The sequence below is a fragment of the Corythoichthys intestinalis genome, chromosome 18 (genome assembly GCF_030265065.1).
Source record: "Corythoichthys intestinalis isolate RoL2023-P3 chromosome 18, ASM3026506v1, whole genome shotgun sequence".
NCBI lineage: Eukaryota > Metazoa > Chordata > Actinopteri > Syngnathiformes > Syngnathidae > Corythoichthys > Corythoichthys intestinalis.
In genome coordinates this window covers 15,166,601-15,193,791 of record NC_080412.1, presented here as the reverse complement: position 1 = coordinate 15,193,791, position 27,191 = coordinate 15,166,601, and the positions used below count along the sequence as shown (strand labels likewise).

The window sequence follows — 27,191 nt, the reverse complement described above, 5'->3', positions numbered from 1 at the left end:
TGCCAGATTCACTTGTAAAGATGTGGACAAACATACAAACGTTCAGTTTAAAGAGATGAATAAGACGGGACCAAGATCCGACCAGATCCAGAGGTAGCTTTTTTATCGACATCTTTTTCTTGCGTGCATTGCCTTACACCACTGACAATGACATTCTCCTGTTTCACCAATCCATCCTTTACCACCATATGCCCTCTCTTTCTTATGTAATATATCCTCTGGTTGTCTTACGTCTCTGACCATTCTTGGAGGTAATTTACATTGCTCTATTTGTGTAGCGATTGCAAATGCTACTCAGTGACAGCCAACAAAACCGCTTTTGAAAAAACCCACTCTTGATCCTGATATTTTGGCCAATTATAGACCTAACTCTAAGTTACCATTTCTCTCCAAAGTCCTTGAAAGAGTGGTAATTAAACAGCTCTGTCAGCACCTACAGGACAATAGTTTATTTGAACATTTCCAGTCTGGCTTTCGAGCTCATCATAGCACTGAAACTGCATTAGTCAAAGTAACTAATGACTTGTTACTAGCCGCTGACGTTGGATTAGTCTCGATCCTGGTTCTGTTGGACCTGAGTGCAGCCTTTGACACAATCGACCATAATATCTTATTGCAGGGATTAGAATGTGACATAGGCATTAGAGGAGCAGCCCTCTGCTGGCTTAAATCATATTTATCTAATAGGTACCAGTTTGTCAATGTAAACCAGCAATCATCACTGTACTCTAGGGTTAGTTATGGTGTACCGCAAGGATCGGTCCTCGGGCCCATCTTGTTTACGCTGTATATGCTTCCTCTAGGTAATATAATTAGAAAACATAGCATTAACTTTCATTGTTACGCTGACGGCACACAACTGTATTTATCTTAAACCTGAGCAGATCAGGCAAGTGGACAAACTAAGCACCTGCGTCCGAGATATAAATACCTGGATGAGCACTAACTATCTTCTACTTAATCCTGAAAAGACAGAAGTCCTTATAATAGGCCCGAAAAGTGTGACAGACTCTTGAGCTGCCCAGATAGTCACTGTGGACAATGCAAGTGTAGCCTCCAGCACCACAGTTAAAAACCTAGGAGTTTTATTCGACCCTGACTTATCGTTTAAAGCTCACATTAAACAAACCTGCAGAATGGCCTTCTTTCACCTGCGCAACATAGCCAAAATTAAAAATATTTTATCTTAAAGCGATGTAGAAAAATTAATTCACGCGTTCGTTACATCGAGATTGGATTACTGTAACTCCCTACTTGCAGCTTGTCCTAAAAGTTCCCTAAAAGGTCTTCAGCTTGTCCAAAACGCAGCAGCAAGACTTTTAACAGGAACCAATAGAAGAGAGCACATCACCCCTGTGCTCCAGGCCCTTCATTGACTTCCAGTCGAGTTTAGAATTAAATTTAAAATCCTCCTTCTTACATTTAAGACCATTAATGGGTTGGAGCCATCTTATCTCTCCGATGCTCTGGTTCCATAACGCCCCAACAGAACACTCCGCTCTCAGAATGCAGGTCTACTGGTAGTTCCCAGGGTTTTAAAAGTACTGTCGGAGCTAGAGCCTTTAGCCACCAAGCCCCTGTTTTATGGAATCAGCTTCCAGCTAATATTAAAAAAGCCGAGACAGTCTGCACATTTAAGATTAGATTAAAAACGTTCCTATTCAGCAAAGCTTATGGTCAGGCTAGTTGAAGTCGGAGCAGACTCAAAGTTTAGTCTAAGCTGCACTAGAAGCTATAAAGCTGGGGGAAGTACAGCCACTGAGTTCTATCTCCTTTTTTCTCACTCTACCTACCACTTATCTTACTTTATTTCTATTTTCCAATGTTAATATCTAGTTGTCTAGTCTCTTCATCACTAGTCACCCGGTGTCCCCTTTCCCCCCTCCCCTCTCCCCTATTTTTCAGCTGCAGCCTCCTGACTGTCCGGACCCCAAGCTGGATGGACGTCCTCGTTGCTACCCCCGTCTCATCTGGCTAGATGGACCTCTTCTTGTTCCTTTACTCCACCGCATTTTTTACGGACTGTAACTTCGCCTGCTAATTCCCATTAGCGGTCCTGGGGCTTCCTGTCTATCCGTCCTGGGAGTGGATCTCTCCTGACTGTGGTACTCCCCAAGGTTTCTCGTTTTCTCCCGAAGACTCTGGAGTTTTTGGAGTTTTTCCTTGCCGATATGGAGGGTCTAAGGATGGGGGATACCCAGGACTTGAATTTATTTATTAAGCTTTGTTGCTTCGTTTGCTGTTTCTGATTGTGTATCATATTGCCTCTGCAAAGCCCTTTGAGACAACATTTTTGTGATCCAGGGCTATACAAATAAAATTGAATTGAATTGAATTCAACACTTAATTTTCTCATTAATAACAAGTATTAGTTTGATAATTTATTTAACCTTCACCCTTAATAAAGTTGTTTTTTACAACAGAAAAGCGAACAATAGTGGCAGTCAGATACCATTTTTTAATTTTTTTTCATTGTCAGACAGAAGCAGCACGGCAAAACACCACGCTAAAAAATAAGTAAAAATATCAAAATGGCTTACGTCTTCGTCCTCTGTAGGACTGTGGCCCCAACAAAACGCTTACTGCATATGAAGGTGAATGGCCTCACCTTGCTGGCGTTGAACTGGTCTTTTGACGTTTGCACAAGTTGATCCATTGTTCACATTTTTTCCTCCCAGTTTTTGGCTTCGGAAAACGTATGAAGAAAACGTCCTTCATATGTGGACGGTTATAATGTCTACAGTCGTTTCTACAAGTTCCATAGCAGCAGTGCTTACTCGGCATGTTCGTTTTTGAAAGGTAACCGGCAGAAAAAAGGAGTAATAACATGAGTTGTATGCGAGGGCGTGTCTATGTTGACCCACTTCCTGGTTAAGATGGCGACGTACGGTCTAAAAATAGCATTCATGCGGTACTCTATTATGTACTTGGCAAAAAAAAGTGAAATAACTGAAAACTGATTTTATTTTCTTCAAACTATCCACCCTTCAGGTGTGTCCAAACTTTTGGACTGTACTACATATATGTATACGTCTTGACACTGTTCGTGTTCAGTCCTCAGTCCAAACTCAGTTGTTGTTGGTAGCTTGCTTTTGAAAGCCAAGGTTTAAAGACATTCTAAATGTCCATCTTGCCTCTTCAGGTGTAGTTTTGACTAAGCAAACCAAACAACTGTCACTGAGGTGCTAGTCACATGGTCTGTTCGAATTTTTTTTGGACCCATTATGAAACCTTGAAACCCTGTTTTATTGCTTGACAACTTTTATAGACAATATTTTAATGGCTAGGCCTTTATTTTAAAGGGGAACTTCAGAATTTTTTGGGTTTCATTCGTCGTTGGCGTTGATTTGAACGAATTCCGTGCAGTTTGTCAGTTATTTGTTCATTTCAAGGCTCCGGAGTGGCTAAGCTAGCGTGAATCAATGGTGGTTGAAATTAACTCCATCGACAAATTAAACCCCTACTAACGCGAAAATTAAGCCTTTTGAGAAAAAGTCAATTACATGCGATGACATTTTTCTGTTGTCATTCTTATGTTGAGGCAGCAAAGGGAGAAAAATTGGTAAAAAGTAACTGATGATTTACTTTAAAGTAACTTAGTCACTTTGATAATAAAGTAATCAGTAAAGTATCTGTATTACTTTTTTGAGGCGTAATCAGTAATTAAATTACTTTTTCAAGTAATCTGTGACAACACTGGCTATGATGAAATTGATGTCAAATTTCTGCAGTCCAAAAATGGGCGAATATTTATTTTTATTCCTATTTAATGGAATAAATGTATAAGGTGGAAAACACACACAAGACTGAAAAAGCAGTTTCTGCTCTTGCACTCCTCTTTAAAAGAAACTGCTGTATCTTAAGCCAAAACAACTGTTGTGTTTGATAGAACAATATGTCTATAAGCTGCTATAGCAGATTCATGGCGCATTAAGCCCCCGAACTATTTTTAATTTGTCCGTTTTACCCTGGAGACCCCCCTTTACAGACACTGCGCAACCGCTTTTGTTTCAGCCCAGGCAAAAAATGAAGGTAATTAATTATACTTATGATTCAACATTTCAGTAATTTTTAGCTCAGAATCATTAATTGATGTCTAATATTTCGTTTAAAAAAAAAAAAAAGACTTTAAAAAAATTATTCACTCGCATATTTTAAACTTGTAAACAAATTACGTCACAATGAAAAAATGGTGTCTGTAAAAAAGTCACAGATATCTTTTTTAATTGTTTTTTTTTTTTTTTTGTTACTGTCGCATTTTCTCCGATATGTTAGATGATTAAAAACAAAAACGTTTAAAAAAATAAATATATGAAAAAGAAAATCTAGACCACTCTTTGATATCTGCGATTTCTGCATCGCGACCCTTGTTATATGTTATATATGTACCATGTTTCACACATAAAATCCCCCAAAAATCCAGCTGTGGCCATTCACAGCTGTGTTTTGACACTCAGTGATACATGCTACATGGAGTTTTTGGATCGAAACAAGGTAAGTACGCGATAATATCTCGTTAAAATCATGGCGCCTTTAATTCTGCTCTTTCATGCTCTCACCTCCAGTTAGGGTTTTATGGTTTAACATTTAAAATGCCCTCCTGTTCAAAATGTTTCTTCCCCCCAAAAATGGAGATTTTAAGCTTTCCAATGATGTATCACACATGCATATCGGACAATTTTGAAAGTTGGCCAAATCTCAGAGCGGAAGTCACCTGAGTGTTTTTCGCCATAAATAAATTTAAAAATATATATATAGCGGGTTTACCGATTCCACTCAGTTTTGATAAGATAAAGATGACAAATGAATATTAAAAAAAAAAAAAAAAAGAATAATTACATTTTTCCTTTTTAAAAAATAAAATAAACAATACATTTAAAATAAATAAACAAAGAATATATCTGCTGTTTCACACCGTTTAAAAAAATATAAGTCAAATTAAAAAACTTAACAAACTTAATTAAGAGACTAAAAAATAAAGTATTTGGACAAGTTTGAGGGAAAAATAATGCCTATACGGTACATGTGAGGTGTGCTCGTTTATTGTTTTGGACGTTTAGCATCATCAATGGCATGAGCATCCCCACTCATTTATGTTGCAATGCATTCTTCTATCATTGTCAAAGGCAGCCATTGCGTTAATAAAATCACACCCAATCGCCCACCCTCGTTTCACAACCATCACTTATCTTATCCACACTCAGGTTTGCAGTTGTTTACTCTGCATCTACAGCTCAATTAGGTGCGCTTCCTTCATTGGCCGCAAGACGCAAAGGGGCGCGGTTTCAATGCCTAGCCACACCTCTTGCGCTGGCCTGGGTGACAAGAGGGAAAAAGACAACTCAGGAGCGCACTGGCCTTCAGTCACTACACACTGGTGGAAAAATATGATCCCGAGAAGAGCTCATCCTGCGCTCCGATTTTCAAGCCAACACTTCCACAGCGACTAAACAGCTCACTCTGGTCGCTGTTCAAATATTTTTTTCCCTGCTTCTATTTTTTTTTCTTTTCCTCCTGTCACTTTGCACCAGAATGTGCGTGGAAGGTGATGGATGCGAGCTGGAAAGCTGCGGCAATTTGGACGAGGTGCGCACGCTTTCGGGCAGCATGAGCCCCACGCTCAAATCCAACCCGGACCTCCACGCCTGCAAACCCGGGCAGAAATTTCACGCCGCGCTGCTCCGATGCCGCACGCCGGGCGTTGCTGCCGGGATCCTCACTTTCGGGAACGTCCTCAATTACATGGACAGATGCACAGTAGCCGGTAAGAAAGCTTCTTTTTGTGAAACCACAACTGCACGTTTGACTGGAAAGAATATCAGCAAAGAATGTTAATGATCGTTTTGCATTAATTGGCTGGAAGCTTCTTCAGTCTTTATGAGCTCACCTCAGCTCAGACGGGCGGAACAATGGGATCGCCTCGGTGCAGTGGACATGCACTTGCCGTTATTTCCATGCTCGCAGACTACCGTGTGCTGATTTAATCAGGCTGGCGCGCCTTTGCTATCTCTCAAGGAAATAGTCCACAGTGGGTTTGCGATTGACGATATGCCGCAGATAATCACTGATCGATCCAGTGAGGCCACAAGCGTGTGTCACATCGGTGATGGTTGACAAATGATAAGAAAAAGGGGGAAGCTGTTATTTCCTGTTGGGTGAAGGTGAGATTTCATCCGATATTAGATGCTGCATCTTGCTGCAAAATTATCATTTTTGGCACATATTTTTAAAATGTTTTTTTGTAAACACGAAACTGAAGTTTATCTATGTGAATACTGTTCATAATGTTAACTAAAATAATGTTTTATCAATTCTTGGATGCATGAAAGCAAAGTCAACTGTTCTCAAGCAGAAAATGCCTTAACTCATCGGCTGCCATTGACGGTGCTAAACGTCCAGTTTCTTCATTGGACGTCTACTGGTGATAAAATCATTTACAGAGTTTTAAACCAGTTTTCAAGAGCCACATGATTGGACATTTATCGCAGTAAATTGCAGAAAATCTGTGCAAACCTAGTTTAAAAACAATTTTCTTGTTCTTGCTGCTCCTAGTTTCCTGAAATGCATTTTAAAATTGCACTGCTTCCGACACAGCACAACGTGTATTCTTTAAGTGGCCGCATGCCTGCGGCTCAGTATCCCGAGTGCTTCAGGTCCAGTCTGTCAGCTGTAAAGAGGCGCAGCTTTGAGAGGGTGTTGATGATCACTGCAGTAGCTGCTTCAACATTGTTGTTGAAGTACATTGCCTGAGCTAATCTCAGATAGGGTATGAAGTCTTTCAACTGATAGGATTTACCTTGTCAAAAAAATAAGATGTCAAGATGTCAAACTTGCTGTAAAAAAGAGATGATGATGTGGAAGATGTGGGTGTGGCTGGCTCATCTCTACCACAGGACTATTTTGCATTATGTATGGACACAATATGCATTGGACACACAGAAAGAAGCAATGTGTATCAAACATACAGCATGAGCTTATCTGCCATACTTCCGCCTGCTCCATCTCCTCCAATCTCTCCGTGAGGCTTTCTCTCTCCTCCCCTGCTGGGCAAGCGACATTGCCGTAGTAATTAGATGGTGGAAGCTTACCAACACAGTGCATCTGTGTGGTGCGGGGTATTTGGTACAACACTATGTGAATTATTGTGCTGCCAGATGGTGCATTTTGCACTGTGGCTAAGAGCAGCAGAGTCCACCCGGACTGGTTGTTTGTCAGTCATAGGTGTCTTTGTGATTGGATCCTATTCACGATACTGAAATTTTCAATTCGATATCGATACTCAAAAAAATACTTGAATCAATTTTCGATACTACATAAATTAAAACCCCCAAATTAAATGTTAAATCTTTCAGGGTTTCTCCATTGTTGGGCAAAATTTTTTATAATCCCCCCCAAAAACCCATAATTGCCCCCAAATTAACAGGAGGTGACCCAGGAATGCCCACAAAATCATCAAAAAGTGGCCTGAAATCAACAGAAACTGACCCAGAAATGCCCCAAAATCAACAGAAAATGATCCAAAATGTACAGGAAGTGACCCCTGAATGTTTAAAATGTACCTGAAATAACCCAAAATGAACTCATCGCCTGCCAGTCCAATTAATTTAAAACAATAGCAATGGAAGCCAATGAGTTGACAAGAAAAACGTCCTCCTTTTCAAAGTGCAAAATCAAATTTACTCCATGACAACAAACAAACCTGACAATTGAAACCTTTGCAATAAAAAATAAGTATCGATGTTCTTAGATACATTTTGACAATCCTCTTAGATCAGACATGTCCAAAGTCCGGCCCGGGGGCCAAATGCGGCACACAGTCAAATTTCATTCGGCCCCAGCCTCTGTCATAAAATCAATTACGTCTGGCCCGCACAGACTTAATAAATTGGTCAGCAGGGCTGCTACCAGCATACGAAGTAGCTTACACACTAAATGCTGCTCCTCATTTACCTGCTAAAAGGCAGCAGCACTCTAAACAACATTACCTCATGTGACCCTTCCAATTTTCTAAAATGGCGACAATCAACAAAAAAAAAAGAAAGTTGACTACGACGGCCAACGCGTCAAGGATAGGTGGAAATTGGACTATTTCCTCACTAAAATACGCAACAACTCGGTGTGCCTCATTTGCAAAGAGACAGTAGCTGTTTTTTAAAAAGTTGTGAGGCAATAATACCAAACAAGACACTCTAGCCACGTTTACATGCTGACTTTTATTCATACCGATTCAAATCATTCCGAATGGAAATTTCAGATCAGCTGTTTACATGTCACTTCATCTATTCCGATCCAGCGTTTACATGTGACTGCCTTTATTCCGAAAGGACGTTTGACAACTGCCGTCTGACATGCGCAGATTAATCAAAACAAAGCGTCACGTTGCAGAACATGGAGATCGATCGACGGAGTGCTGCTGTTTTAACTTTAACCCACTTGTTGTGTTTGTGGGGTCGTATCCGCTTCTGCTGTTTTGCTCTTTTGCCTTGTAGTAGCCGGTTTTCCACCGGTTTCTAATCTGGTCAACGCTCCGGTCTATTCCGGCTTCGTGTAACCTCTCGTGAACTTTTTTAAATAGTTCACTGTTCCTCGTTTTACGCCCGTCTAAGCGAGCAATTATATTCAATTCTTTTAAAGTTTGAGTTAAATACAATCTTTCCGCCGGACTCCAATTAGGTGCGCTGTGCTTGGAAGCCATGTTGCAAGTGACGTTACTTACATCACAAAGTGACGTCAGTACGGAGCATGTGCAGAAAGAACGCAACCAGACACCATTCCGCTTCCCTGTTTACATGATATAATTTTACTTCTAATCGGTTTGGGAAAAGGAATATTCCACCCCTGTGAATCGGAATGAAATTCCATTCGGTTTGGGCCTGTTCATTCCGAATGAGGTGTTTATATGGAACACATTTATTCGGTTTGAACAAATATTCCGATTGTAATTGGAATAGTTGGCTCCATGTAAACGTGGCATCTGACATGTACGACAAGATGATAGGGAAGATACGCAGCGAGAAATTGAAGCAAACTTGAAGCTAGTTTAATTTCACAACAACAGTATTTCACAAGAGCCCGAGAGTCAAAAGAGAACGCCACAAAGGCTAGCTGCGAGATTGTTGAAATTATTAATTAAAGAAAATAATAAAGCAAATGTGACACACAGAATGGCTTGCTAAAATTTGCTTAAATATATTGTTCTACGTAAAGGACGTCAGACTAGGTCGGCCCCCCACATTTTTACCACACCAAATCTGGCCCCCTTTGCCAAAAGTTTGGACACCCCTGTCTTAGATACACTGATTTGGAATCAATTGGCTGCCATTGACGGTGATTATTCTATCACCCCCTGCCTTCTCAGTTCAAATGGATTGAACATCTAATGATAAACTAATGTAAATTCACACTACAAGTAAGAAAACAGCCGCGTGCAACTCTTGCCCCTGACTGGACATCTATTACCAAACAACAGCACTGAAAGAGTTAACCATGCCTGTCCACTGTCGAATCTTTTCTGGTCATCCTCCCTGCTTTTTCTCACTCTGACCCCACTCAGTAGCAGGTAGCTAATCCCAAGTGGTAGATCTTAGTGTCAATTAGCCAGGCATGAGTGCACCCCCTCAGAAAGCAAACACACAGAATAAATGGTCCCCCCGACAGCCGACCACCATTCCCGCAATGAATGGGAGAGAGGGGCTGCCGCAGTTCGAAGAAAGTAGACGCAGAATGAAAGCAGCGTTAAACTGAAGCGATGCCACACCCCCTCCTCCTCCCCGTCAACGTCAAAAGGTCTTTGTACCAATAGCTATGACTGTAATGTGGCTTGTGTGTGCATGGATCACTAAAGCATTGTCAGTAAGACGGAGGGTGACCATTCCAGACACCGGAGCTATTCTGCCCCACAACAATGATGTGAAAATTGCATCCAGTGATGCATGGAGTTGTCAAAGACTTAAGGTTTTCTGCTCATCCTCTGTGTTAAAGATGAAACTCAAAATAAATACACCCATAAAACCAGCAAACCCAGTACAAAGTGCAGTTTACAATACCCAAGATTGTTGAGAGAAGCACAACAGAAACTTGAAACTGCTGTCGAGGTTGTTTTGATCCCTGCTCTATCTTACATTTATAGTTAAAAAAAAACCCCCACACACACACACACTCCCGCTTGTGAAAGGGGCAATTAGGATTTTTCTCCCCACCCATATAGTTCAATCGCATTTCTTCACAATTGTTTTTTTAACCTTTTCATGGACGAATTACAATTTTTTTTTAACTTAAATGTTGGACGTGGTTTAAAACTGTTGCCCAAGGGCCAATATTTTGCGGCCCCCATTTGGCATCCAATTGTACATGTATACATGGCGGAAAACACTCAGGTGACTTCCGCTCTGAGAACCCCAATTTGGTCAAATTTCAAAATTGTCTTATATGCACGTGTGATACATCATTGGAAAGCTTAAAATCTCAATTTTCTGGGGGAAGAAACATTTTGAATAGGAGGGCATTTTAATTATTTTAAACACCTAAACCCTAACTGGAGGTGAGAACATGAAAGAGCATAATGAAAGACACCATGATTTTAACGAGATATTATCTCATACTTACCTTGTTTCGATCCCAAAACTCTGTGTAGCATGTATCACCGAGTGTCAAGACACAGCAGTGAATGGCCATAGCCGGATTTTTGGGGGATTTTATGGGTGAAATATGGTCATATAACAAGGGTCGCGAAGCAGAAATCGCAGACATCAAAGAGTGGTCGAGATATTCTTTTTCATATATTTACCCTTTCAAACGTTTTTGTTCAATTTTTCTTTGTTTGGATCATTATCATCTACCATTTCGGAATAAATGTGACAGTAACAAAAAAATACAATTAAACGATAGTCATGAGGTAGATATCCATGACCTATTTATAGACACTACTTTTTTCATTGTGACGTAATTTGTTTAAAAGTTTAAAATATGCGCGTGAATAATTTTTTTAAATCATTTTTTTCCCCCTAAACTAAATATTAGACATCAATTAATGATTTTGAGCTAAAAATGACGAATAATAAATATAATTACCGGTACTTACCTTCTTTTATGGCTGGGTTGAAACAAAAGCAGTTGCGCTGTGTCTGTAAACAGGGGTCTCCAGGGTAAAACGGACAAATTAAATACAGTTTGGGGGCTTAAAGCGCCATGAAACTGCTATGGCAGCATATAGACATATCGTTCTATCAATTACAACAGTTCTTTTGGCTTTAAATACAGCAGTTTACTTTAAAGAGGGGTGCAAGACCAGAAACGGCTTTTTCAGGCTTGTCTGGGTTTTCCGCCATATATAAAATTTAAAAACATTCCATGTCCCAAGAGTTAGCTTCTGCAGCTGGGGGTTGGACCGCCAAGGCCCCCGCCTTTGGCTGCCGCCCAACTCTCTGCGCACCCGACCCCTTTGGCCCCTCCCACAGGTGGTGAGCCCATGGGAAGGGGAACCCATGTTGCCTTTTCGGGCTGTGCCCGGCCGGGCCCCATGGGGACAGGCCCGGCCACCAGACGCTTGCCTTCGAGCCCCACCTCCAGGCCTGGCTCCAGAGGGGGGCCCCGGTAACCCGCGTCCGGGCAAGGGAAACTGGAGTTCATTTATTTTTTTCATCATAAGGAGTCATTTTGAGCCACGCTTAGTCTGGCTCCTCACCTAGGACCTGTTTGCCATGGGTGACCCTGCCAGGGGCTTAAAGCCCCAGACAACATAGCTCCTAGGATCATTGGGACACGCAAACCCCTCCACCACGATAAGTTGAGGTGGCTTGGGCATCTGGTTCGAATGCCTCCTGGACGCCTCCCTGGAGAGGTGTTCCGGGCCTGTCCCACCGGCGGGAGGCCCCGGGGTCGACCCAGGACACGCTGGAGAGACTATGTCGCTCGGCTGGCCTGTGAACGCCTTGGAATCCTGCCGGAGGAGCTGGCTAAAGTGGCTGGGGAGAGGGAAGTCTGGGCTTCCCTGCTAAAGCTGCTGCCCCCGCGACCCGACCCCGGACTAAGCGGAAGATAATGGATGGATGGATGGATGGATGGATGGATGGATGGATGGATGGATGGATGGATGGATGGATGGATATAAAATTTAAAAACAAAATGACTGAAATAATTGAAAAAAAAAATTTGAATAGTGATAAATAAATAAAAAAATTAACCCTCCCTCTTCCGGAAATAAAAAAAAAATGGCATGAGTAATCGAAGAAATGTGAATAATTCCAAATAAAATACAATAAATAATACAAAAAAAATGTATTAAAACAAATTGTAATAAATTGAAAAAAGAAGAATAAAGATATAAATAATTGTGGCTTGTGTGTATTTTGCTTCAGGAATTTTCAATATCAGTTCTTCTCTTAAGTTAACGACCATAACACATACTTTGTGACCTTGGATGGTAGTTAACCAGTTAAGCTAGTGATAACCTTTGAATAGTTGTCCACTGTAAGTGACTACCGCTGTCCCTGAAACGGTTAAACTTGGATTTTATGTTGTTGTTTTTTTTAAACTAGTTGTTGTCAGACTGTTCCATGGTGTCTACTATTTTATATTGGCATTAGGCTAGTGCGCAAAAATGCAAAAAGATAAATGTCTTTTGTGTTTTACTGCAATATGACTAATTTTATTTGTTATGTCTGTTCAGCTTTGCCTTAGCTGGAATGTGATATAATAAACCATCAACACGATCTAAAGATCACTATCAGCCCCTCCCTGTTCAAACTCACTGGACGTTTCCTGCTGTTAAAGGGTGTTTTTAGTATAAATGTCTATCTTCTTTTACGATTTATCACCACAGATACTCTGTGAATAATATACATAAGTTAAAGCGCAAATAATGAAGTGAACTCAAATCTAAAATATTTCTTCTTTAAATAGTGATCAATTGTTCACATAAAATACAACAACAACCTTAATGTTTGCTGAAGGTAGGAGGTAGTAAAAAGCCAAGAGCCAATTTCAATTGAAGCTGTTGTGTGGTGGCCTACGCTCTTTTTTATGACTGAGATGGTGACGCAGACAAGGCTGCAGTGTACTGTGCACTGCGACATATGAGGTTTTTTGAGGAAGGTTGTATGGTATGAAAGGGTATATGCAATTTGGCCTTAAAAAAGGAGTTCTACTATGGGTACCTCTATAGTTAATTCAATTTGAGTTGGCTTTGAAACATTAATTCCTAGAGTTGGTCTCACAGCAGACACTCCTAGAGCTTATCATAAAGAAGGGATTAGCTGTTTTTTCCCGAGAATATGAGGATATGTGAGGCAGACGCGCGGCACTTAAAGTTATTTGCTTGATCAGTAAATCAACCTTGATCTCTTTTATTGCCGCCGCCTCTTGTGCGCACCCCCATCAGAGCTTGCAAAGTGGTCATTTGAGGGCTGCAAGATAATCGCGTGCTGGGGAGCTGCAGATTAATTCTTGCGTCACGAGTGTCAAGCTGTCACTCCAGGAATGCCCCAAAACAAATATGCATCCTTTAGAACTGTACAGCTGGGTGTTATGGCACCCCCCAAAAAATAAAATTTCTGATATACTAGTATATATGATATAACATAGTATATGTAATAGTAATAGTATATGTAAATAATGATTATGGCCTACATGACCCCACATGTCAAGGTCATGTCTTTGCACCACGTCACTATTGTGTGTGCGTGTTTTTTTGTTTGTTTTTTTGTTTGTTGTTGTTGTTGTTGTTTTTTTTTTTAAATATAATTTTCCTAATAAAACAAAAAGTGTTTAATGTTTAACAAAAGTACTGTAATTAGTATATGTAATAGTAATAGTATATGTTAAATAATGATTATGGCCTACATGACCCCAGATGTCAAGTTCATGTCTTTGCACCAGGTCACTAATGTGTGTGTGTGTTTTTGTTGTTGTTGTTTTTTTGTTTTTAAATATAATCTTTGTAAAAAAAAAAAAAAAAAAAGTTTTTAATATTTAACAAAAGTACTGTAATTTTCGGACTATAACCCGCTACTTTTTCCCTTCATTTTGAATGAAGTGCAGCTTATGTGTTGATTTATTTAGGTTAATAGGCAACACTTTATTTGACAATGGCGTCATATGACTGTCATAAGACTGTCATAATTATGACATGACACTACTGATTGCATTACTGATTGCTTACGACAGACGTCATTAAGCGTAATCTGGCAAATGATTTCACTAAATCAATTTATGTCCAGCTCAGATCTTTTACATCCATTCAAAAGTGAGATCATTTGTCAGATACTGTAATACTAAATGACATCTGTTATAAGCATTCATTAATGCTTATGACAGTGTCATGTCATAATTATGATTGTCTAATGACAGTCTTTTGGCATCACTGTCTAATAAAGTGTTACCAAATAGCATAACTAGCAATTAATGAAACAACTAGAACAGTAACTGAAGGAATAATTAGCATATAACATGAATTTTGATTGTTATTTACATCAGTAGCTCTGCAATGGATGCTAGGAGGCATGTTGGACGGCAACAGTATTGACAGCAGGTGACAGCAGAGGTTGACTGTCTCCCCTAAGGGAACAGTAATGGCCAAATGAAGCTTCTTGAAGCAATGAAGTTTTGCAGCCAATTGGTTCAAAGCTTCATGGTGGTTTATTTGGTCTTATGAAAGACACTTATGATACAGTGAGGACAGCTGCGGCTTATAGACCATTGTGGCTTATCTATAAACAAATGCCGTTGTCGTGTAAAATTTGGTGGGTGGCGGCTTATAGTCAGGTGCGCCTTATAGTGCGAAAATTACGGTAATGTCAATAAATTACAAACCATCCACCTTCTGTCTTTTTCGTTCCCCCTGTTTGTGCTTTGAGTCCCCAAATACAAAGTAATAACTTCACCAGACATAAACTCTTTCTTGTCGAAGAATCTAAAAACTGGTTGCTCGATTTCCTTTTCGGCAAAAAAACAACACAAAATAACTCAAATTAATAATTTTTTTTAACCATCCATCCATAAAAAGAACTCGAATAACTTTATAACATCAATTTATTGGCCAGGCCTACTTTGCACAACTGCTTGTATACTTTTGGGCTCTTGCATCTTAGACAATGCGTACGAGGTGATAATCCTCTTAAGGCAAGCTCTTTGTCACGCTGTGGCAAAGATGTAGCGATCAAGCTGGTCTGACATGTATTCCTTGCTCCTCGCACCTTTAAAGTCAGTGTGGTTGCACGGTAATGTGGCATGTTTTTCCCCGCCGCTACATAATTTTCTGTCTGATGTCACCAGCCGCAATTTGTGTAGAAGTGCTCAAAGTACAGGAAAGACAAGAAGTTTCAGTTCCACTCAGACTGGGAAAGGAGGGAAGTGAGGAGCGCATAGGTGTCTGCAATGAATTAAAGAATAATACATAAAAGTTGATGTGGGCGTCATTGCTGCATGTGGATTTTCTGGCAATTTTTATGTCCCTATAGATCACATTTAGAGCTGCAGATGAATGCAAACTGCTGTGTGGGCCTTCAGCTAGTGCTTTGTTTCATTTCCATGACGGCAAAATTTTTTTAACTCATCGGCTGCCATTGCCATTGCTTGACGTCCAATCTATTTTGACTGGAAGAGGGCAAATGAATGGTGCTAAACATTAGCATTCACAGGCAGTCCTCCTAGTTCAAATGAATTGGACGTCTATTGTTGTCAATGGCAACTCAGATGTCAAAACCTGCTTCCAGACAATGGCATGCCAAACCTTTTCCCACAGATATTTTAATAATCTCTTTAGTTCCTAGCGTGCTACACAGTGAGAAAACAGTCTGTGTGTCCTTAAGGCTCTGATTTAGCTGATGTCTGTAATAGTAACCAATGGAATTAGACATTGCTCCTACATCCAGATTCTTTTCTTTCATGTGGCCACCTAGATTTTTACCATCGAATGTACACCGTGGCACCCAGATAGTAACACAAACCAATTAACATTTTACCCCAAAAATTGGATTTGATTAATTTATTGCCTGCCAATAACAGCAAATGGCATTTTCTTTAAATGGAAAAATCTATTTTGTTCCTAGAAAGTTGTTCCACAGCAGGGTCTATTTTCTTACGATTGAAATGTACAGGGTGTCCATAAATTCTCTTTTCCATTTCAAAAAATTATTAAAAATGCAATTTTATTCAGATTTTTTGTATTGTATTCAGCGTTAATTCAAGTTATTTTTCCCTCTTTTAATACACTTCTACATGGGCACCATTAGTTGCACGAAGCACATCAAGACGGTACTCGATTTCTTGCCATGTTTGCTGTAGCATAGCCTCATCAATTGTAGCTATGGCATCAGCAATCGTTCGCTTAAGGTCAGTAATGTCCCTTATCTTTGTTCGATACACGATATCTTTAACATAGCCCCGTAGAAAGAAGTCCAGGGAAGTGATATCTGGTGAGTGGAATTGGCCCATCCCTTCCAATCCGTTGGTCTGGAAATGTTTGATTGAGGAACCCACGAACATGCAGCCCCCGATGTGGTGGTGCACCATCTTGCTGAAAAATGATGGTTGGTTGGAGGTCATTCAGCTGTGGTGCCACATATTCAGTTAAAAGGTCAAGGTAAACATTTGCAGAAATTGATGTCTCGATGAAAAAAAACACACAAATGGAGTGTAATAAAAAACTTTAGTAAACACTGAATACAATCGAACAAATCTGAATAAAATATCTAATCAATTGTATTTTTAATACATTTTTGAAATGGCAAAGGTAAGGTAAGGTAAACATTTGCAGAAATTGATGTCTCGATGAAAAAAAACACACAAATGGAGTGTAATAAAAAACTTTAGTAAACACTGAATACAATCGAACAAATCTGAATAAAATATCTAATCAATTGTATTTTTAATACATTTTTGAAATGGCAAAGAGACTTTATGGACACCCTGTAGTTCTAATAATCGTCCTCCTAGTTGACTGAATTGTTTTACTAGTAATGAGGACAAAGAGCACATCTTGACGGAAATAAAACCCACTTGAAACTGGTGTCTTGTTAATGGCCTCTAGGTGGCTACTTCAACTAACTGGGTCTTATAGTTGAAATTCTCAGGTGGTTCTTATCTTCCAGTAGCTTGTCAAGTCAACAGCTCGCTTAAGCTGCCTGCTGATCTTTGACATGTGAAGATAGTGAGCGGCAACCGTCTAATCACCAACCTCTTGTCATCATGGGAGGACGTGTGGAAATAACAGTTGAGTGCTATCGTTTGTTTGTTGCTGCATCCTCCACCAATTGAGTGTGCTTGGGGATCACAGCCATGAGATCCATAAGAAATAAGTGCCAAGTCCAGATTTCGAGCCGTGTTGGAGTGGGAAGCAGAGATGAGTCAGAAGTAGGATTTGCCCTGCGCACAAATAGAGAGCTATTCTTCATTGTGTCCCACATCAAAAGTGCACAAGATTGTGGTGTTTACCTGCTAGCAAACAGCAAGGAACTGGCGAGATTGCCGATGGGTTCAGAACTTTGCTGTGTAAGACACGCTGTCAAGTATTAGCTCAACTCATCTTAAAATATGGCCTCCCTGCATTCCGTTTCTTCAGATCACTGCGTCGAACCGGCACAACAGCGATATGAACTGCGTGTGATTTGATATTAGTGTGGCCAGAACCGTGAGTGACCTTTCAACTGCAATTTCTCATGACTGTGTGGCACACCACCAACCACAATTATGATTTTCAGAATTCACTGCTCAAGTTAAACTATCGGACATCCATCGCTGTCAATGGTAGCCAATGAGTTAGCTGTAAAAGCACAGGTTCACTCTGCCAGTACTGTATATTTACAAATGGTCAGAGCTGCTATAATCTCATGTTGTCTGTTTATTTACAGTGGCTCAGCTTCAGAAATAAAAGATAATCTTTGCCTGCATTTCAATGTGATAATGTCAACGGCCCAGCAGAGATTACGTAATAGTTAATATCAGACAACCGGCGAGCTTTGTGAGTGTTTGCGCTCCTCTAGTTTCATCAACCGTTCCTTTTGAACATTTGATTTGTTGATGTCTAAGAGTCATGATGTCAGAGGTAGACAAGACCGTAGCAGGATTTTGTTACAATGCTTGGGGGGTTGGGTCTCGGTCCTAATTGCACATATTAAACTGGTTTTGTACTACATTTGTGACCTATTATAGCCAAAAACACCTCAATAGCATCTTCAATGGCACTGAAAGATAAGCATTCACTGATTGTTCTCTCAGTATTCACAGATTGTTCTCTCAGTTTTAATGTATTGGACAGCTATCCTTGCCAATGGCAGTCAATGAGTTAAATATGTTATGCTGGCTGAGAGTTTGTGTCAGCTTTGATATGTACGCCCGCTTAAACGCTAGTTATAACGCCGTGCATCATCATACGTTATTTTTAGGCCCTCCTATCTGACACCCTGGCCCCGTTTGTGAATGCGAATACAAAATAAAATTCCCGAGTGTTTCTTCAAACTATGCAGAATGGCACTTTCATTTAAAAAGAAATGAAATACTTGAGCTTAGCCTCAAACGGTATAAATAAAATAAATGACGATCTAAGTTAGGGCTGCAGCTATTGAATATTTTAGTAGTCGATTAATCGATGGACTAGTTAATTCGAATAATCGAATAATCGGATAAGGAACATGAAAAATGAAAATACCCGAGCTGAGCCTGAAACGGTATAAAAAAATAATAATAATAAAAATGAGGATCTATGTATACCAAAAGAACAATTGGCTAACTTACACAGAAAAAGTCTGCTAGCTTAAATGCTATAAAATGCTAGTTTTTTTCTTTTTTTTTTTTAATTTTTAGTTTTTTTTGCAATGCTCTTAACAAATGGTTCAGACACATATTCCCACAAAAAAGCGGCTAAATTAACCTATAAACTAAATCATGAATGCATTAAAAAACATTAGCTCAAACAAAAACTTAGCTTACGTTGGTCTCAACGGGGAGCAGTTGGATTCAGCCATGTGAAAAAAGAGGCAGACCAGAGGACAGTGTATTCACCCTAATCAATAAAACTAAATGTAAACACCTTCAAAATGAACCATTACAACGCCACTTTAATTAAACGAATACTCGGAGCAACAAAATTTAATTCAAATATTTTTTCTAATCGAATACTCGAGTTAATCGATTAATCGTTGCAGCACTAATCTAAGTACAACAAAAGAACAATTGACTAACTTGCATAGCAAAAGTCTGCTAGTTTGAATGCTATAAAATGCTAACTTTTTTTTTTTTTTTTTTTTTTACAATGCTCATAGCAAATGGTTCAGACACATATTCCCACAAAAAACAGCTAAACATACCTACAAACTAAATTACAAATGCATAAAAAAACATTAACTCAAACAAAAACTTACCTTATGTTGGTCTTAGCAGGGAGCAGCTCGATTCAGCCATGTTAAATGAGTTAATGAGTTCATCGAATAATTGTTGCATCACTAGTTTCAACCTTATCAAAACGAATGTAGCATCATGAAACTACAACCCCTAGCAAAAAGTATGGAATCACCAGTCTCGGGCGAGCGCTCACTCAGACATTTTACTATATAGAACAAACTCAGATAAAAAGCTTGAAAAAAAAAAAATTAATTAGTTCAAAAGTGCATCTCTTTAGCATTCAGAAACACTAAAAGAAATGAATTAAAAACATTGTGGTGGTCAGTAAATGTAATTAATTTTATAGAGCAAGTGCAGGGAAATATACGTACAGTGCCTTGCAAAAGTATTCGGCCCCCTTGAACCTTGCAACCTTTCGCCACATTTCAGGCTTCAAACATAAAGATATAAAATTTTAATTTTTTGTCAAGAATCAACAACAAGTGGGACACAATCGTGAAGTGGAACAAAATTTATTGGATAATTTAAACTTTTTTAACAAATAAAAAACTGAAAAGTGGGGCGTGCAATATTATTCGGCCCCCTTGCGTTAATACTTTGTAGCGCCACCTTTTGCTCCAATTCCAGCTGCAAGTCGCTCAGGGTATGTTTCTATCAGTTTTGCACATCGAGAGACTGACATTCTTGCCCATTCTTCCTTGCAAAACAGCTCGAGCTCAATGAGGTTGGATGGAGAGTGTTTGTGAACAGCAGTCTTCAGCTCTTTCCACAGATTCTCCATTGGATTCAGGTCTGGACTTTGACTTGGCCATTCTAACACCTGGATACGTTTATTTTTGAACCATTCCATTGTAGATTTGGCTTTATGTTTTGGATCATTGTCCTGTTGGAAGATAAATCTCCGTTCCAGTCTCAGGGCTTGTGCAGATACCAACAGGTTTTCTTCCAGAATGTTCCTGTATTTGGCTGCATCCATCTTCCCGTCAATTTTAACCATCTTCCCTGTCCCTGCTGAAGAAAAGCAGGCCCAAACCATGATGCTGCCACCACCATGTTTGACAGTGGGGATGGTGTGTTCAGAGTGATGAGCTGTGTTGCTTTTACGCCAAACGTATCGTTTTGCATTGTGGCCCAAAAGTTCAATTTTGGTTTCATCTGACCAGAGCACCTTCTTCCACATGTTTGGTGTGTCTCCCAGGTGGCTTGTGGCAAACTTTAAACGAGACTTTTCATGGATATCTTTGAGAAATGGCTTTCTTCTTGCCACTCTTCCATAAAGGCCAGATTTGTGCAGTGTACGACTGATTGTTGTCCTATGGACAGACTCTCCCACCTCAGCTGTAGATCTCTGCAGTTCATCCAGAGTGATCATGGGCCTCTTGGCTCTGATCAGTTTTCTCCCTGTTTGAGAAGAAAGTTTGGAAGGACGGCCGGGTCTTGGTAGATTTGCAGTGGTTTGATGCTCCTTCCATTTCAATATGATGGCTTGCACAGTGCTCCTTGAGATGTTTAAAGCTTGGGAAATCTTTTTGTATCCAAATCCGGCTTTAAACTTCTCCACAACAGACCTGACTGGTGTGTTCCTTGGTTTTCATAATGCTCTCTGCACTTTAAACAGAACCCTGAGACTATCACAGAGCAGGTGCATTTATACGGAGACTTGATTACAACACATTTGGATTCTATTTATCATCATCGGTCATTTAGGACAACATTGGATCATTCAGAGATCCTCACTGAACTTCTGGAGTGAGTTTGCTGCACTGAAAGTAAAGGGGCCGAATAATATTGTACGCTCCACCTTTTAGTTTTTTATTTGTTAAAAAAGTTTAAATTATCCAATAAATGTTGTTCCACTTCACGATTGTGTCCCACTTGTTGTTGATTCTTGACAAAAAAATTAAATTTCATATGTTTATGTTTGAAGCCTGAAATGTGGCGAAAGGTTGCAAGATTCAAGGGGGCCGAATACTTTTGCAAGGCACTATATATGGAATCACTCCATTTGGAGGAGAAAAATGGAATAATGAGAAACAAACAAAGAAATAACAATCAAAACACATCTGCAGTATTTATTTGCACTGTCTCTGGCTTTTATGACAGCTTACGGTCTCTGAGGCATGGACCTGATGAGTATTCTTCATCAATTTGATGCCAGCTCTCTTTGATTGCAGTTGCCAGATCATCCTTGCAGGTCGGAGCCTTGCTGTGGACCATTTTTTTCGATTTCCACCACAGGTTTTCAATAGGTTTGAGATCTGGGCTATTTGGAGGCAATGACATTGACTGGATAAGTCTTTCTCCGAGGAATGCTTTAACAAATTTAGCTCGATTGCAATGTCATCTTGGAAAATGATTTCATTATCCCCAAACATATTTTCAATTGAAGGGATCAGAAAGCTGTAATATGCCAACAACTGATAGAAATTGATAGTCACTGTTTGTTGTTTGTTATTCATTGAAAACGTTTGTAAATAAACATGGTAAAATTTCAATGTAAACTTGTGCATTTATTGAATCTTTAACCACAACCATCTCCCCAGTGCGTTTGCGGAAATTTTAATGTTTTCTTCAGGCAGTCATCTTTGTAAATCCCACTAGAACGGCACCAAACAAAAGTTCCAGCATCATAACCTTGTCCAATGCAGATTCTTGACTCATCACTGAAAATAGCCTTTAGCCAGTCATTCACAGTCCATGATTGCTTCTCCTTAGCCTATAGCAGCCTTGTTCTTTACTGTTTAAGTGTCAATGATGGTTTCCTTTTAGCTTTCCTGTATGAAAATCCCATTTCCTTTAGGCGATTTTGCACAGTTCTGTCATATACCTTGACTAAAGCGTCCTCCCATTTTTTCTTCATTTGTCTTGTTGTACATCTTCTGTTTTCAAGACATATGGCCTTTAGTTGTTTGTCATGACGTTGGGATGTCTTCCTCGGTCTGTTTTTCGGTCCAGTATGCTTAACATTTAACAACCTTGCCATGCTATTTGTACTTGGCCTAGATTTTTAATACAGCTGGCTGTGAAAGCCCACATCTTTGGCAACCATACGTGTAGCGTTACCTTCTTCAAGAAGCCCTCCAAGGTGTGATAACTGCACTGTTTTTAACTGCTGACTAACGAGCAGACCTAATCTGAGGCAGGGGCCCAAATAAGGAAAGGAAATTGACTCTGTGTGTCTATATTTTCTACTCAAAATGGAGTGATTCCATATTTTTTTTCTTCAGAATGGAGTGATTCTATATCTATTTCCCCGCACTTGCTCTATAAAAGTAACATTTACTGACCACCACAATGTTTTTTTTTTTTTTCATTTCTTTTCATGTTTCTGAATGCCAAGGAGTTGCACTTTTGAAGTAATTCATGAATTTTTGAAGCTTTTTATCTGAGTTTGTTCTACATAATAAAATGTCTGAGTGAGTGCTCGTCCCAGACTCGGGGTTCCATACTTTTTGCTAGGGGTTGTATACGGTGTCTGTACTAAAGTTCAAAGGTTCATGTACGGCGCTGTAATTACTGTGTGTGGGTTGCTTTAATAAATCAAGAAGCAATGTAATAAACAAAAAATGTGCTTTTTCCTTGTCTTACTACAGTGTTAACAATGTCAATGCATCTCATTCATTTGACCTTGTTCTAAAAATTGAGGCTTATGAATAATGTAGTTTAATTTCGGAAATGGGTCACATTACTTTTTAATATCTACTTGAAGGATGAGCTTATTTCCATGTGAGTTGGTGTAAGAAAACATATTTGGGTTTCTGCAAGTGTTTGATAAAATGAATGAGAAGCATATCTAATTTATGACACGAGGAAAGATGAACTCAGCTGCCTGAGCTAAACTCTATTGCATCTACTTGGCTGAAATTGACTTTAAAATCACTGTGGCAGTGTGACAGTGATCGAATGTTTGAATCTCTTCACTGATCACCTTGACGGCATCTCAGTCAGTAGAAATGTGTTGGTGTGTGATTTCGATGAAAAGCCAGACGGAAGTCTGGTCATGGTAATAACATGTTGCACTCTTACATTCGGCTCTGAATTTCAAGAATAAAAATAAATGTCTACACTTAGTTAAATTATACAAGATGGGAATGACAGATATGTTATTATTTATGGCCAAAATGTGGTAGTTATGGCTGCCCATAGGGAATCCTTTTTGATGTAGAGAAGTGGAAGTGGTGTTCTTATTCAGCAGACGCCACAGTGAGGAGACATGGTCATATTCCAGAGTCCAAAACCAAAACCACATTTTGTGTTTGATGGTCTGTGCCCATTAAAAAGTTTAGGATATGCTTTTTTCCTTTTTCTAGATTCCCCCAAAACGTGATGTTTTGAAATCATTGGCTGCCTTTGAAGGCGCTAGACGTCCGATCCATTTGAACTGAGATGGTTCATTCACTGACAAGATCTTAGTTCAAATGTATTAGACGTCTATTTTTGATTTGAAGAGTTCTAATGCAATTTTTAAGAGCCAAATGATTGAACATCTATGGCCAATGGCATTGCCAGATGCTTCATTTTTTTCATTTTTGAGAATTTTATTCTACCTGACACAAACATTTTTAACCCAATAGTTTCACTATGAAGTAAGAAAAGGCATTTTCTGCTCCTTTGCCCGCCATTGCCTGTCAGCTTCTGTTGTTTGTTTTAGCCAGCAGTGGTGACATATAATTTGCACACATACAAATCTGCATTCTTACTGCGAGCCGTTTGATGTATTATCAAGTTTTTATCAACATATGAATGAGCCCAGGTAAGATTTGCAAAAAATCGGAATGGGACAGCACACATTGCATGAAACAAGCAAGTGTTTGCTATTACATGCTGAACGCGGCCCTCTATATGTTAACTAGTCACTTAGAAGCAACTCATAACCTTCAGACAGCAATAATTCCGCTTTGTTCTCTCGTGAAAAATTAACAACCTCCAGAAGGCTGCCCTCTAACTCCTAACTATAATCTCGCAATTAATTCATCAGCACTGACACAATAAATAAATAAATAAAATCAAGCTCCAAGGATCGATAGATACCAGCCAATGCAAAATAGTTACCAAGTTTCAAGGCGTTCAGGTCATGAGTGACGGAGGATTAGGACTTCAAAGTTAGTGTCCACAAGAACAACAACAACCTGAGTGGCGACTTGACTGGCCTTCAGCCTGTCAAAAACAGATACGTGTCGCATATAGGTAAAGAAATTGGAACTAACATGCAGTGTGAATGTAGTCTTAGATGGATCAATATCAAACCGACATTACATGTGGTCATAGTACTGGGTTCCCATTTGAAATTGCACCCTCTCTGATAATGAAGTCCTCAAGGAGAGTTCAAACCAACGTCTCCATGGAATACCGGAGCAGCACACAACTCCACCTTGACTTGACAGCCCACCTTGCTTGTCAGTCCCTCATCTCCCCTCCAATACCTTTGGCTTGTTTCACTACAGCTCCTTCTACAGTATTTCACCAAATGCATGATCTTCCAGACAAGAGGGCTAGCCCCTCAATGTATTATTGATAAGCTATAGGTTCTGTGTGCTCTCATGGCGTTTCACCTTGTGTTCTCTCGCTACGGCCATCAAATATTTAGCACGTACTGGCTGGGACTAATGCTCTGCAGTGCCGCAGTGGAATTAAAGCTTTTGATTAGTGAAAGAAAATTGTGCCTATGAATCAAAGTAGTAACGTTGGTAAACCTACAACCCATCGATTTATTCACAGCCACTGACAGCGATAGATATTTAATTCATTTTAACTGGGATGGCTGCCATTGAACGATCATCTTTCAGTACCGTTGACAGAGCTAAACGTCCAATCCACTTTCACTGAGAGGGGCGAATGAGTGAAAACCGTAATTTGATAACTTTAAGCCGCTACTTTTTTCCTTCATTTTGAATCCTGCGGCTTATAGACCAGTGTGGCTTATTTGTTGATTTATTTGGGCTAATAGGTAACACTTTATTTGACAGTGGCATCGTAAGACTGTCATAATTGTGACATGACACTATCATGGGCATTAATGAATGCTTATGACAGATGTCATTAAGTGTCATCTGGCAAATTATGTCACTAACTCCGTTTATGTCCAGCTTGGATCTTTTACATCCCTTCAAAAGTGAGCTAATTTGTGAAATGTCACTAAATGACATCTGTTATAAGCATTCATTAACGCTCATGACAGTGTCATGTCATAATTATGATTGTTTAATGACAGTCCTATGGCGCCACTTTCAAATGAAGTGTTACCAAATACTATAACTAGCAATTAATGAAACAACTGGAACAGTAACTGAAGAAATACAGTGTATTACAAAAGTGAGTACACCCCTCGCATTTCTGCAGATATTTAACTATATCTTTTCATGGGACAACACTGACAAAATGACAGTTTGACACAATGAAAAGTAGTCTGTGTGCGGCTTATTTAATAAAGTTAATTTATTATCCCCTTAAAAGAACTCAAAATATAGCCATTAATAGTTAAACCCCTAGCAACAAAAGTGACTACACCCCTTAGTAAATATGTACATCCCTAAATATCCTAATTGAGTACTGCTTGTCATTTTCCGTCCAAAATGTCATGTGACTCGTTACAGGAGTGATGTCAATCTTGCTGCAGAGATTGAAGAGGTGGAGGGGTCAGCCTGTTAGTGCTCAGACAATACGCCACACTCTACATCAAATTTTTGCATGGCTGTCACCCCAGGAGGAAGCCTAGTACACAAGAAAGCCCCCCCGTCTCATCAAACATAGGCCATGGGTCCAGTAATCCATGTGCTTTGTTGACATGTCTTCAGCAAACTCTTTGCAGGCTTTCTTGTGTTCCGTCTTCAGAAGAGGCTTCCTCCTGGGGTGACAGCCATGCAAACCAATTTTTTCATATTTAAGCTGCACACAGACTACTTTTCTTTGTGTCAAAGTGTCATTTTGTAGGAGTTGTCCCATGAAAAGATACACTTAAATATCTGCAGAAATGCGAGAGGTGTACTCACTTTTGTGATACACTGTAATTAGCACAGAACATGTATTCTGATTATTTACATCCGTAGCACTGCAATGCATGCTAGGAGGCATGATGGACAACAACAGTATTGACAGCAGGTGGCAGCAGAGGTCGACTGTCTCCCCCAAGGGAGCAGTGATGGCCAAATAAAGCTTCTTGAAGCAATGAAGCTTCGCAGCCGATTGGATTAAAGCTTCATGGTGGTTCATTTGGTCTTATGACAGTCGTATGATGCCGCTGTCAAATAAAGTATTACCGGTTATTATCTTTTGGTGTAAATATCCCATAATACGGTGGGGATGGCGGCGGCTTAATTCCAGTTCGGCTTGTTGTTGTTGGGCAAATGTTGTTTTCTTGTCAAATTTGGTGGGTGGCGGTTTATAGTCAGGTGCGCCCTGTAGTGCGAAAATTACGGTAGACATTTGCCCGATAAAGGATTAAAATCTGGCTAAGTAACGATCAATAAAGGCCAGATTTAACAGTAGAACGCCAGCAGAGCTTGCTGGGTGTTCAGGTTCTATTTCTGCCCTGAGAATGTAGGCTAAAAGGAAGGAGAGAATAACAGTCCAATTTAAGAGCTGTGAGATACACAAAGAGCTAAAAAGTCATTCAGGGTGTCCACTAAGTGGAACCGTTTTTTCCTCCTGGTTTGTATCTATATAGCATAGGTTAGGTCCTGTGTTCTCCTCTTGTCTTTAATTTCACTGTCTGTTTGTATGCATACGTGTGTGTGCGTGAAAGGGAACCCAATGCATGGAAGTCATTCATTGTGGCCAGGTTCTGGCGTGCAGTGGTAAACCAGCGTGCTGATGTGGCTCAATCCTCCCCCCTTCCATTCCGGCAAAGGGGGTGCTCA

The 27,191-nt window shown here is 39.8% G+C and overlaps 1 protein-coding gene across 1 annotated transcript in view; it reads left to right on the top strand.

Annotated features, from left to right (window-relative positions):
- Positions 1 to 4,976: 4,976 nt before the first annotated feature.
- spns2 (SPNS lysolipid transporter 2, sphingosine-1-phosphate) overlaps positions 4,977 to 27,191 on the top strand; it is a 133,947-nt gene continuing 111,732 nt past the window's right edge. Inside the window, exon 1 of the mRNA XM_057820658.1 lies at positions 4,977 to 5,764. Within this exon, the coding sequence (XP_057676641.1) occupies positions 5,533 to 5,764 (232 nt within the window). The 5' untranslated portion in view covers positions 4,977 to 5,532. The remainder of the gene's footprint in view (positions 5,765 to 27,191) is intronic.